The sequence below is a fragment of the Falco cherrug genome, chromosome 4 (genome assembly GCF_023634085.1).
Source record: "Falco cherrug isolate bFalChe1 chromosome 4, bFalChe1.pri, whole genome shotgun sequence".
Lineage (NCBI taxonomy): Eukaryota > Metazoa > Chordata > Aves > Falconiformes > Falconidae > Falco > Falco cherrug.
The window spans coordinates 49,545,226-49,559,043 of record NC_073700.1 but is presented as its reverse complement, the minus strand read 5'-3'; the positions used below and the strand labels follow the sequence as shown (position 1 = coordinate 49,559,043).

General features: G+C 49.7%; 1 protein-coding gene across 10 annotated transcripts in view; it reads left to right on the top strand.

The window, feature by feature from the left end:
• The window catches only part of PTPRS (protein tyrosine phosphatase receptor type S), a 162,485-nt gene extending 149,340 nt beyond the window's left edge, over window positions 1-13,145 (top strand). For all 10 annotated transcript variants that reach the window (XM_055708138.1, XM_055708135.1, XM_055708136.1 and 7 more), the window contains 11 exons: window positions 355-478; window positions 3,272-3,447; window positions 4,032-4,151; window positions 4,279-4,433; window positions 6,305-6,590; window positions 7,084-7,262; window positions 8,093-8,219; window positions 8,299-8,424; window positions 9,506-9,660; window positions 10,374-10,509; window positions 10,996-13,145. In XM_055708138.1, the coding sequence (XP_055564113.1) occupies window positions 355-478; window positions 3,272-3,447; window positions 4,032-4,151; window positions 4,279-4,433; window positions 6,305-6,590; window positions 7,084-7,262; window positions 8,093-8,219; window positions 8,299-8,424; window positions 9,506-9,660; window positions 10,374-10,509; window positions 10,996-11,064 (1,653 nt within the window). In that variant the 3' untranslated portion in view covers window positions 11,065-13,145. The remainder of the gene's footprint in view (window positions 1-354; window positions 479-3,271; window positions 3,448-4,031; window positions 4,152-4,278; window positions 4,434-6,304; window positions 6,591-7,083; window positions 7,263-8,092; window positions 8,220-8,298; window positions 8,425-9,505; window positions 9,661-10,373; window positions 10,510-10,995) is intronic.
• The last annotated feature ends 673 nt before the right edge of the window (window positions 13,146-13,818 follow it).

Genomic DNA, 13,818 nt, shown 5'->3' with positions numbered 1-13,818 from the left:
CCGGTGCGGCCTCAGCAGAAGTACGAGCCAAGGCTTCTGTACTGCAGCCTGAAATTGCACCGATGCTTTTGCCACGGGGTTGCACTGCATTGTGCCCGAGGGGGAACTGTCGCAGGTACCACTCTGGGTGTGCTTGGGACTGAGGGATATGGGCCATGAGTACCCTGTGCCACCCAGCTGGGGCTTTTCCGCAGCAAAGATTGATTCTTAAGGAAGCAAATGCTGGGAAATGCTGCGTTCCCCAGCTAGACCTTCAGAGCCCCCATCTGTCCCGTGCAGAACAAGGTACGCAGAGCTTGATTTGCTGCTTTTCTCCTCTCTGAGTCTTCCATTTTCTTTCCCCGATTCCTCCAGTCCATTGACCCTGGCCAGCAGTTCACCTGGGAGCATTCCAACCTCGAAGTGAACAAGCCCAAAAACCGTTACGCGAACGTGATTGCCTACGACCACTCGCGCGTCATCCTGCTGCCCATTGAAGGTACCGTAGTGTCTCTACTCCTACGCGGTAGCGCTAGGCTGAAGTTGCTGCAGGGAAACATATTGCGTGTGCTCTTCTCCCTTCCCTCTTACCCTCTATTTATATTCTTCTCTTAACATCTCGCTGGGAGTTTAGCAAGCAGGAGATACCTCTGTAAAGCAGGCGTTTGTTCAGTTCTGGTGACTGACATATTCCCTGGAGCTGCAATCCCTCATTTCAAGGGCTGGTTTATCAAGAACCTGTCTTCCCTTTACGTGGAGATCCCAGCTCGATACGTTTCTGGCTAACGGGAAGAATTCAGACCACATAGTGCTTTAAAGAGAGCAGGAGCGGGGCAGTGGGTGGCGGTGAATGTGGAGTGTACCTGTGCAGCAGATGAATGAGAAGTAAGCACAGGGCTAATTGTACTAATGTTGAGTGTCAGCAACGTAGCAAAGATGTGGTTGCTGAGTTGTACAGACCTAAAGATTACTTGATATGCAGCTCCTGCTGCAGTCCTGGCCCCTAAAAGGCTAAGAATAAGAAGGGGTTAGCGTTAGCCTGGTAGGTCATAAATTGTTTCCTGAGCTGCTTATGTGAGTGATGGTGCAGTCAGAAAATTTACATTAAATCTCAACTCGTGGCTCTTGACAGAGTTGCTCTGGTGCACGCTACGGTAAGAGGGGCTTTTGGTGGAGAGGAGATGGAGTTTAACAGGGCATCTGCTTTGGTTGCTGCTGCCGAGATAATATTTGAGTTTCATCATCCCAGGTTGTGTGTGGCTGTGCGGAATAGATAAAGCATTTGGAGCCAGGCTGGCACTGCCAAGAGCTGATCATCTGAGCAGAGAGGATATGGGGTGTCCTAATAACCCCCTGGTGAATGTAAAGGTTAAGTCAGAAGCCTTCATGAGAAGGGAATTGCTAGAATAATCTCCCTCTGCCAAGAGGGAGCTCTGAGGGACGTGGGGAGATGGAAGAGCCGTTCCTGGGGTAACGACAGATCACGTTGTTTTGCCAAAAGCTGCACAAATCTGGATCGGTCTTGTCTGCCATTAGAGGATTTTAAATGTTTCTCATTGTGAAGATGACTGTGTTCTGGCTTTTTTTTTTCTTCCGAGATTAATATTGTATGAGCCAAGGAAAACAGTCTTTAAAAAGTTGCCTTGTCATTGAAGGGAAAAGAGCAGAGCACCAGTGTAGAAATGAAGGATGCTTTGGGCTCATCTCAGCTCTCGGGAAAACAGGAGCACGGGGCTGGATGCAGGCAGCAGCCCTAACTCTGCCCAGGTGGCAGCGTGAGGGACTGATGGTGCGAGTGTGACAGGCCAAGGTTTAATTTTCAAGCATCTGAGAGGCTCTGACATGCCTTGGCTGGTGCGTTCCTTCCTACCAGGCTGTATTTTACGCTGAGGGCTGGAAGATGAAAGGAGTTGGAGGAATTAGTTGTTGCTTTCTCTTTGTTTTAAATCTGGATTTGTCAAGGCTGCAGATTGTCACAGTCTGCTTGGTCAGGAAGAAGTACTGGCTTTAATTCCGTGACTTGTCTCTAACTGGGCTTGTCACACAGCAAAACATTGCGGGAGTTCATGGCCACCATTTGAAATTACAGAGTGGACCCAGGGGGACTGGAGAGGAGATTAATTCCGGAAGCTCAGCCTTGATCACGTCCCTGCCACTGCTGCACAGCCACCTTCCCTCCTGAAATTTCAGATTGAGAAGGAATGGGGGCAGGGAACTCTCCAGAAATTTAATCAAAAGCCATTTCTACCAGCAGCTGAAATTACCAAGTACCCTTGAGGACTGGCAGGCAATTCAGCGTGGATTGCACCTCGCCAACAGAAGCAGCAATGTCTACTGCTACATCAGGATGAGGACTAGCAACCCAATTTCATATTGGTGCTGCTCCCCACCCTTGGCTGCCCTCGAGACAGGAGTTAAGCATTCTGTACTGAGCTAATCATAGGTTAGCAGAAACCTGCCAGCTGTGCCAGCTGCTCTGCTGTAATTAGGAATGGGCCAAATGGCCGAATGGCGCGGATCTGCTGTGCCAGCCTCGGAGGCTCTCTAAAGCTGAACCCGAACATCACTGCTTGCCAGTGTCCATTTTAAGTTCAGAGCAGTTTTCTCCTGCCATGTCCCCATTGCCCTCTTTTCTCTGGCAGCGCCTCCTGCCACTCACAGCGAACCCTGTGCGCAAGGACACGGGCAAGCAGCTGTAACTCAACAGCCTGTAACTCATGCGAATAGGGAGAAAAAACACACTCCTAGAAATGACAGCGGACAATTTAAAGCAAGTCAAAGCCTGTAATTTCAAAGCCTTTACTGGCTGAATCAAGCCTGCTTTTATTCCTTCCTTTGTCCAGCTGTGGCTCACTGCCTGGGACTACAGACGGTGCCGTGCATCCCCAGGTGCACATGCCGCCCAGACACCAGGCGTTCGGGATGAGGACTTGGCTTTTGTCCTATCTGAGGTCAGCGAAGCAAGAGCCAGAGGCCAGGACTTCAGCTCCTGTCTGCAACACCAGTCAGAAGAGCATGGTTTCACGGCTTGATGTTCAGTCTCTTTAATACCTTTTGCAAGAAGTTATTTGTCTCACTGCAATGCAGGCCTTCAAGGCGGGAGCTGGAGCTGGGAAAAACATGCAAAGAGCCTGCTACTCCCAGCTGTGATTGTAACCCACCAAGCCATGAAGGCTCAGGTGGTTTTGCAGGGGAATTATCTCTAACAGCATTCCTGCAAAGATCTCCTCATGCTTCCAACTGTATAAAGTCCTGTGCAATTCACTAACTTGCTTTTGCTGATTTAATGCAGGAATTGTGGGCAGCGATTACATTAACGCCAACTACATTGATGGCTATCGGAAGCAGAATGCCTACATTGCCACGCAGGGGCCTCTGCCAGAGACCTTTGGAGATTTTTGGAGGATGGTGTGGGAGCAGCGTTCAGCTACTATTGTTATGATGACTAAGCTGGAGGAGAAATCACGGGTAAGATGCATGAGAGGGATGACTAGTTAGTCATAATCCTGGGGGATTGGAGGGTAGGGTTGGGGAACAGTAAATCCCTTTGATCTGCAGCCCACGTTTATGTCAGTGGGGGATTTCTGCCTGCTTTGCCAGCACCCTGAAAGTTCAGTGATTCATTGCTTTTTAAAAAACCAAACCAATCACCCTGGAAGGCTGCAGCCTCCTTTGCAACTCCAAGAGAAGAGGGCACTCAATCCCATCGCATGCTTTGTAGGTCTGTCTCGGAGTTAATCATGTGGCACGTTTCACATTCAGTTCTCTTGTTCAACAGACCCCAGTACGTTCACTCTAATCTTCAAGATCATTCCAGTCTATTGTCTAGATGATTGATGTGGTGCATCAAAGCCTGTGCTTAGTCAGTAGGAGCTTTTCATGCCGGGTCTGTCCCTTCCCTGGTGCTTTGGAGAGACATTTCTTGCACCTTCCCTCCCCTTCGCGACCTGGGCAGCTTCACCTGTACCAGTGGTTGTAGGGCAGCCTTGGAACGAGCTTCCCCTGCAGCGCAGGGTTTGTTCCAGCACTGAGCTCTGCCTTTTGCCTTGCAGATCAAGTGTGACCAGTACTGGCCAGGCCGAGGTACCGACACCTATGGAATGATACAAGTGACATTACTCGATACCATCGAATTGGCCACGTTCTGCGTTCGAACGTTCTCCCTTCATAAGGTGAGCTTTCTCCGGCTCTGGTTTTTCCCTGGAGGTGGGCTGCAGCGTGCCCTCCGTTCGCAGCAGCGGCGGGTACGGCAGCACGCTGGCACCTCACGTGACTCTCGGTGCCCTTCTGTCTTTGCAGAACGGCTCCAGTGAGAAGCGAGAGGTCCGGCAGTTCCAGTTCACAGCGTGGCCTGACCATGGCGTGCCCGAGTACCCCACCCCATTCCTGGCTTTCCTGAGACGGGTGAAAACCTGCAACCCCCCTGATGCTGGTCCCATTGTGGTGCACTGCAGGTACCGATTTCCTTCACCTAAGCCTTGAGTGGGGCCACCTGCAAGGGAGCCAGGAGTTCGGACCCGTGCTGATTTGCACCCAGGAGACGTGCACCGTCTCCCAGCGAGTATCCAGCAGGCCAGAGCCGTCCATGCTGTACTGGGCTCTGGTTCTGGGCACAGTGGGGAAGGAGGAAGATCACGGGCAGCCTGGGAAGCTGCTTTGTGATGCTGCATCAGGTGTCTGGGAGGCAGAGCTGCCTCGCTGTCAGAGAGAGAGCTGACAGTGATTGAAAGAGGGTGGGGGTGGGTTTTTTGAGTGCCGCAGCCTTTCTGATAATGACCAACTGAAGGCCCCTATGGGCAGGTAAGGTTCCTAATTCAATTTACAGCCCAACGAGGAATGCTTGCAGCCTCAACTTGGATAAATCCCTGTGTTCCTCAGGAGGGTGTGGAGGAGCCTGCAGGTTACTCGGCACTGAGGAAAGACATCTGAATTTTACAGGCTGCTGGGGGAAGCTAACCCTGCCTCTCCTAGAGGATGCCATTTAAACAGTCTTTGTAAGTGGGCAACTTATCACTAACCTTGCAGATGGCAATTATCGTGCACCTCTCAGAAAATGAATAAAGAGAGCTGTCAGCTCACAAGGTGCAGGAACTGGCTCCCAGATCAGCTGCTAAATTCTTGCCAAAGCTCCCAGTCACCTGCTTGGTTCAGGTGTTAGGCAGTCTAATTAACAGAGATCAAGGGGGCTTCATGAAAAAAGGGGCTGCACTGGCATAGTAAAACAAAACCCTTTATTAGCAGCAGCAAATGCACAGATCCACAGAACCCTGCTGATTCACAAATGCCACTACATACAAGTTTGATGTTACCTTGATGCACAAAAACATTTAGGAAAAGAGGTGATGCAAGTTACTCATTACAACATCGGTAGTTTCTGAGCTGCTGGAAGATCTGAGTGATTTTGCTGGAAGATCTAAGTGAGACCGTGGTTTTTAAGCCTCAGATCGTGCCAGCCTTTTGTTCAAGCCTGGAGCCCCCTACCTAGAATTGTCATAATTGTGTGTCTGCCAGGAGAGCTTCTGTCCTGGGGGTGTTGCAGATGAAGAGGCAGGAGAAACGGGGCAGATCGGTATGGAGGGGCAATAAGGCTCGTCAGCAGAGGCAACTTTTTCATCTTCTGTCCTGTCCTCGGGTGACGTAAGACCAAACTTGGTTTGGGAAGTTTTTGCTAAACTGAGTCGAGCAAAGCAAACCTTTTGAGCTCTTTGGGGCTAAGCCTGTGTACGGACCGGCACAGCTGAGGGGACCTTTCCATCCACTGGCCCTGATCCAGCAGCCTCTCCCTGCTGTTGGGGCAGCACTGGCAGAGTTCACAGAAAACGGCTCCTTAGATTCCGGTGCAGGCTTCACCAGCCCCAGTGCCGCACTCTGTGTGACTCGGAGCAGCAGTGACTCTGGTGTCACCGCTGTCCTCCACCACACGCTATACAGCTGTCCAAACCCAGCACAGCGTTTTTAAACTACGTGACGAGCAACGCGCTGAGGTGAGTGGGCAGCAGCACTCGCAGCGCCGGTTCCGTTGGGCAAGTTCCTTTAGTACAACAAAACTCATGAGAGGGCTGGAGACACACATGGGCGTGGGTTTGCCGAGATTCCCTTTGCCTCGGTGCATCGGTAGCCACGTTCACAAGGCCGGGGCTCCTTCCCAGTCACTGAGTGCATTTCTGCTTCACTCTCCGCCCTGTGCATCTGTTTCCACCCTGTGTTTGCTGCCAATTGTGGCAGGGAAGGTCCTCACTGCTGGGTGGCCGTCTGCAATATTTTTCTCCAGTGGCAGAATAACCCATCACTTTATTATTATTTTTGTCTCCCCTTTTCTTTCCAGTGCGGGTGTTGGACGGACCGGCTGCTTCATTGTGATCGACGCCATGCTAGAGAGGATAAAACATGAGAAGACAGTGGACATTTATGGGCATGTCACCCTCATGAGGTCGCAGCGCAACTACATGGTACAGACAGAAGACCAGTACAGCTTTATACACGATGCCTTGCTTGAGGCTGTCGCTTGCGGCAACACAGAGGTCCCAGCTAGGAATCTCTACACCTACATCCAGAAACTGGCACAGATCGAAGTCAGAGAGCATGTGACGGGCATGGAGTTGGAGTTCAAGGTAATGGTAGATGCTTGAATGGGGACAGTAGTCACTGGGGAAGGCTCCATGTTCTTCCCGGGAGCTTTGTTCTGCTGGCACTCATGCATAGCAGACAGGGAGCCTTTATAAAGCTGATGGGAATTTTTTGGTTCCATCTTAGAGAAGTAATTACTTTTCTGACTTATTCTACCACAGTTCTCACAGGAGAGCTACCTGTTGCTGTGGGAGGCTTGTCTGGTCATTTCAAATCCAGCTTGAATTTACTCCCGCCTTAGATTGGGTGGGGTTTTTTTTTATTTTTCTTTTCTTTTTTTTTTTTCCTCTCTGAAAGTTTTGCTTAGGGGAAGGGTCTCAGACTCTGTCCCCACCCCCAGAAAAAAACATACAAGGCACACCAGGCTGAACAGCATGGTGGAACATGGCGGGCAAGTTAAATGGGCGGGCACAGGGCTCAATCAAAACAAAAAAAACCCAACTGAACAAATGGTTGTGACTCTGCTTTTGCCTTCAGCGACTTGCCAACTCCAAAGCCCACACCTCCAGGTTCATCAGCGCCAACCTCCCATGCAACAAATTCAAGAATCGCCTTGTCAACATCATGCCATATGAGACCACGCGGGTCTGCCTCCAGCCCATCAGAGGAGTGGAGGGCTCCGACTACATCAATGCCAGCTTTATTGATGGCTACAGGTAAGCAGCCCCGCCGCAGCCGGGGGGTTTGCTCTGCAAGGAGGCAGAGGTACTAAGGGCTGGACTAGGTCTTAACAGGGGCAGTCCTGTTAATTCCAGATGAACAGGAATCCTGTCCCGGCACCTAGCCGTGCCCGCGTGCAGTGCTGGAGGTGAGCTCTCGCGGATGGCCAGCGACCCACGCATACAGCCTTTTGATAGCTTTATTCTCCATGGTCCCCTAAAGCAAACCAAACCCTTCTCCAGCAGCAGGTCCTAAACATAGAGTGTCAGTGAGGGGTGGATTTTGCTGTTGGGAGGTTTCTAAAAACAGATTAGCCTTTTTATTACTTTTGTGATTTGGGGACGTTGCAGTTGTGACAGCTTCCCACAGGCATTATGTGCCACGAGCTCCAGCCTGAGGAGCTGCAGCCCTCCACTGGTGTGCTCGGAGCCCAGCACCAAAGGAACAAAGCAACCCCCTGTGCAGGATTCTTCGCCGGGGTTAGGGCTTCTCCCTGGTGGCGGCTGAATTCTTGATGCTTCTCAGGCCCAAAAACCACGGATTCTAGTTCCAGGAAGCCCAGCATCTTACACCTTCCTCCATGTGAGGCATCATGCTGGAGTAATCTAGTTTTACCCCTTGGAAACGGTATTTAGAGAAAGCTTCGCCACTGACTTTTTTTTTGACTGTTAGCACCAAAGACGCTTCCAGCCCCTTTAGACCTTGCACTGTTCTAGTTCTTTCCCAGCATTGCCATTTGTTCTCGTACTCTCCAGCCGTTGTATGTGTCTGCCCAAGCAGCTCTCGGCAGCCCCCTGACCCACCCCTTGCGTTTGGGCTCTTTCAGACAGCAGAAGGCGTACATCGCTACTCAAGGGCCCCTGGCAGAGACCACTGAAGATTTCTGGCGGATGCTATGGGAGAACAACTCCACCATTGTCGTGATGTTGACTAAGCTTCGCGAGATGGGTCGGGTAAGCGGGGGCTAGAGGAGGAGCGTGGGGAGAAGCCTGCAGCACGGGGCTAACGGGGACCTTTTCTATCCCTTGGCAGGAAAAGTGCCATCAGTACTGGCCAGCGGAGCGTTCTGCCCGGTACCAGTACTTCGTAGTAGATCCCATGGCTGAATACAACATGCCTCAGTACATCCTGCGAGAGTTCAAGGTCACTGATGCCAGGGTAAGTGCTGCAGAATGTTCAGCCTGTGCTTGCGAGGGCTGTAACGGGCTGGAGTGGTTCAAAGCCAGGTGGGAAGGTGGCTGACAGAAAACAAGGCAGTTTGGTGTGGTTTGGCTCCCATGAGAAAGACTGAGGTGTGAACGGTTTCTCTGTAAGTCTGGGATTATCGTCAGCGGAGGAGAGCTTAGCCACGATAACAAAGAAACAAAACACACAAACACAGACTGTACTTGAATATATCTTCTGACAAACTGAAAGTATTCTAACCTCTGCTCAGTAATCATGGTGGCGAGTCGCTTTACTAGAGACGTACCCAGCCTTTGGTTTCACCTGCAGCTTATGTGATGTGGAAAGCAGAAAAGAGTATCTCCTCAAAGAGCTAGTAAAAAACCCAGACTTGCAAAGGATGCTCTGCACCCTACAGAACACGTACATTTCTCCTCTGGCTTTAAGAGGAGCCACTGTTACTCATATTCAGAGGGGCACAGCCACTCAAATAATCTCAGATTCAACGTCAGATTTCTCACCCAAAGGAACATTTCAGTACCTCTGAAATTTGTTCAGCAGATGTAACCCTCGCTCTCGGAGTAGTGTTTCATGCTTTTGAGGTTGCCAGTGTTACAGAACCTGATAATTCTATTTGCAAGGTTGAGACAGAGGATGCCTCATCAGTCCTGGTAGAAGATGATTTATCTTCCTGTCAGCTGTAATTCTGACACTGTGGCAACTCTTCTGAAGATTGATAGAGAGGCCATAACCTCACCTTGAATGTTCCTTTGCTGAGGACTCCATCTGTGCCGTTGTTGCAGTGGTCAGAGCTTTCAGCACACCTGCCAGAAGTATAGATCTCTACTGACAAGCTGACTCCAGAAATGTCAGCTGCAACACGAGCAGCTTCATCATTATCTAGCTAGATAATATATACGTGTTCATGACCGTAACACAAAGTTGGTTCAACTTTTTCTGCCCTTTAATGAACCAGCAACAAAATGGGGGCAGGGGGTGGGGGGGTGGCGCTGCCGTTTGTATTCAGTGCCACAAACACAGGATGTTTTCACTATTACTGGTTTTTCTCCCCCAGGACGGTCAGTCACGAACTGTTCGCCAGTTCCAGTTCACTGACTGGCCAGAACAAGGTGTGCCAAAATCAGGAGAAGGTTTTATCGATTTCATCGGACAGGTACATAAGACCAAGGAGCAGTTTGGCCAGGATGGCCCCATCTCTGTCCACTGCAGGTAGGCACGTGCAGATAGACATGGCTAATTCAACTGGGGATGCAAAAGTGCAGAAGGAATTAAAGCCCTACCGCTACCTCCCTCCTTTCCCACACCCTTTGCAGGCAGATTTCTTGGGGGTGTCTGGAGGGGAGGGTGCCAAACACTACTGCTTCTGCCAGCCAGACTGGTCTCCCTCGGAGCTGGGCACTGCCCACAAGGCCTTTGGCCCTTCAGGTCTAGGGGAGAGGTCGGAAATGCTGATCATCCTCTGAAGGAGATGGGAACCGCCGTGTTAATCAATATTTGACCTGCAGAATTAGAAGTATTTTTTTTACCAGTCGTAGCCCAGTTCGGCACCTCTAACGCTGCTGGGCTGGGTTTGCTGGTGCTAGTAGGAAGAATTGTACCTCCCTGCCCCTGGGCCAGAGAGGATAACGTGTTCTTCAAACTATTTATTTTTAAAAGCCTAATGTGACATATTTGGTAATAGTTTTCCACAGTGAATGCTGTTTATCACTGCCCGAAGTTTTTGATTTTTTTTAATTTCACTTTCTCAATTTGTTTGGGTCACACACTGGCAGTTTCACTGTGTCCTACCTCCTGGAGGACTGACTGAGGGTCTCCGGGTCTGACATGCTCATCACGCAGCTCAGCCGTACAGAACGTCAGCATTTAGAGAAGCATCTGAACGCTGTAACATACGGTTTCCTTCTTTTGTCCCATTCCTGCAGTGCCGGCGTGGGCAGAACTGGAGTGTTTATCACATTGAGTATCGTCCTGGAAAGAATGCGTTATGAGGGTGTTGTAGATATTTTCCAGACAGTAAAGATGCTGCGAACACAACGACCCGCGATGGTGCAAACAGAGGTAAGGCGGAGTGGGGAACCCATCTCTACAGGTTTGGGGGCTGAGTAGCAAAGCCTCCCCCTCAGCACCTCGGCTGCGTGGAACGTGCTTTTTGCCTTTCTAACCACAGCAAAACAAAACCTTACCTGAAAATTACTGAGCGAGCCCAGGCTGCGCCGCTGCTTTTACCAAAGTAATGTATGAAGTCTGTTAGAGCTTTCATCCCAGTCTGCCAGCCGTGCTCCTTATCTCATCCCCACCTCCAAGGCAGGGGCGACTCACCTGCCTCGAAACACAGCCCATGTTGGCTGTGGAGCCAGAAATGCCGACCTGGGAGACGCCCAAACAATAAAGGGAAGGGATTTCCTTTCCCAGTCGTTCACAGTTCTCCGAGGATAAAAGGTTCTGCGTGTGGCTCCTGCCCAAGCCTGTGCTAGCTGGGAAGCAGGGCAGGGATGCTGAAGAGCCGTTTCAAACCTCTGAAGCTGTTCCCTTTGCTGTTTGCAGGATGAATACCAGTTCTGTTACCAGGCAGCTCTGGAGTATCTGGGAAGCTTTGATCACTATGCAACATAAAAAGCCATCCGTTGTGCAGACTCTACCAACCACTTAAGTCCTGGAAGGCCTCTTTTGACCCAGGAGGAGCGCTTGAACTTACAAACTGAATCAGAAGAAGTACCTTTTCATCTGGACAATGCATTGGGGAGCAGGGGGAAGGATTGCAAGGAACACCCCTTCGGGAACTCCATGTTGTAACCTGGACCGTAAAGAGGCAGCTCAGGAGACTGCTGAAGGACTGCTTTAAGTGGTGAACTGCTCTTGTTACCTCAAGTGGTGTTCGCTGTGGAGGACGTATGGACATCATGAAACAGATCCAAAAGCTAAAACACACCTTGCGAAATGTTGCCGCTGGAGAAGGGAAGGAAACCGACTTCGGTTACATCATTAGAGTTCAGTTTATTTACTAATATAGTTGGCAGTCTTTAAAGGAAGTCACTTGCAGAATTGAAGGTGTTCCGTAAAAGATAAGAAAAGGAACTAAATCTCAACACTTAGGCAAACTTAGGGTCAGGAGTTCTTCTAGCTGGAGTCTTAATAACCTCAGTATCAACATTGGGATGATTCTGGGCTTACAGGCACCTTGCAAACAGCATTCACCGAAGGCCCCTGCCACGCGAGAGGTTTTATAGCTCACATTTTGAATACTTGGAACATTCCTCATTTCTTCTAATTCCAAAATTTATTTTTTAGGCTATTTAAAATTCTGGAGACAAAGCGAGAGAGGGAGAGAGAGATCCAAACCCCATACCTGGCTGTGTGGTGTGGCCCCCTCCCCTTGCACGCCAGTGGGGCAGGTAGAGGTGGCAGCTCCCCGGGGCTGGGTTTGCTGGTTCTGTTCCCCTGTTTCAGCACATCCAGCTACCACACAAAGGCATTAAACCTGGGCAGGACACCCCGCAAGGAACGGCAGCCCCTTTCCTTTCTCTTTGCACATTCACACAACCCCACTTCTGCTGCAAGCAGCTGTGCCACCCCACCAGTTCCTGCCGCAGAAGGCCAGGAGCATCTCCCTGAAAGGAGCCCAAGAAGCACCCTTAAGAATTTTATTTCCAATAGCCAACTGCTTCTTGCTGCCAACCCCTCACCTCTGAACACTGCGGCTCTCCGGGAGCGATGCAGAGAGACTCTCAGGACTCTCCTGGTACCATGTCACACCACGCTCCTTGGCACAGCTACGAACGTGCCCTAGCTGTATAAATAACTGGGAAAGATCAAGTAAGGTGCATTCAATGGCATATACTGTGAGTGGCTTTCTTTAAAGTATCGATGTAACTGTAACAAGTGACATTACCTTTTTTTTAAATAGTGTATTTTTTCCTTTTTTTTAAAAAAAAAAGACAAAGAATATCAGTCAATGAATTTAAAAGAAAAATTTGCTTATTTGTTCATATTATGTTCAAAGACAGTCTATTTTTTCACTGTAGAAATGTTACGTGTAATGGCTGTGATATATAAAAATGCAGTGCAAATTGCTACTTCTACATATTGCTTTTCTACCATTTAAAAGGTTTAACTTGCTCATGTAAGAATAACATGTCCTTTCTGGATTTTTTTTTTTTTTGGGTTCTTTTGTTTTAAATCGATCGCAGACATACCCCATGTCTCTGGAAGGGTGTGAGATGAGCAGGCAGGCCTAGACACGGTGGCGGTGGCAGTGCCAACCCACCTCCCCTTCAGCTGTGGCCATGTTCTGGGCTTAACTGGGCCAGGGCTGAACTGGGAGATGAAACAATACCAGTGTCTTACCATGACTGAAGACAGAAAGACAGTGATATCAGCGCCAGGGCAAACATCAGCACGCACACAGGTTTTTTTAACATCAAAGGTGTATCGTAGGTAATGGCCCATCGTGCGCTGCGTTGTAGATATAATGCTCTTGCAGGTGTACGGGACGAGGAGTTTTCTTGCAGAAGTGCACAGAGGACAGCAAGTCTAGGAGAAGACACACTGCCCTGAACACTGCTTGCCTGTGACTTTTCCTTTTTTTATTTTTCTAGAAGGGGTAAATCATGGCCATCAAGTGCTACCCAGAAAACCCCACAACAATCTATTTCCTGTCTTTAACTAAAAAAAAAAAAAAAAAGAAAGAAACGAAAGGCTTCTTCAAGATTTTCCTTCTTATTTGTGTGAAAATTGCCCAAATTTCTAAGTCTGTTGCAGCAAAATTACTGGACAAGCTGGGGGGAGGGGGGAAGTTTTTTCCTTTGTATGAGAGCAAAGTGCTGTTGCTTTCACACTGTTATTTCAAACTGAAACAGTAAGTGGTTTTCATACCACTTGTGTATGTAGATATATTGACTTTGTATTAAAGGAAGATTGTCTGAAAGGCCTGACTGCAAACCTGTTTGTTGGTAGGAGCGGGCAAGGAGCGAAGCAGCCGCTTGGTGTAACGCAGCGACCACAGAAACATTTTTGCTGGTGCCCAGGGCCAGGTAGCAGGTTGCTTTCCCTCTGCTGTGCTTGTGCTCCTTCTAAAAATAGGTCACCTTGACAAGCCAAACATGTGGTTGCAAAGAAACCAGCTCATTCGGAGAGCTTTTGGGCAAATAGCTGCAGTGACACAGGTGGGAGCTCGCGGCGAGCTCAGAACGACAGCCGGGACCACCGCAGGACTGAGAAGCCACAGGTGCATGGGTTGTGGCCACCTTGAGGTGTAAAACCTTTGGTGACTGCAGTTCCTGCTGCCTCCTCTGCATTTCCCTTGGGTGAGGCAGCAGCTCTCGGGCTGGAGCCCAGGTGGGAAGAGGTTGCCACCACCCGCTGTCCAGG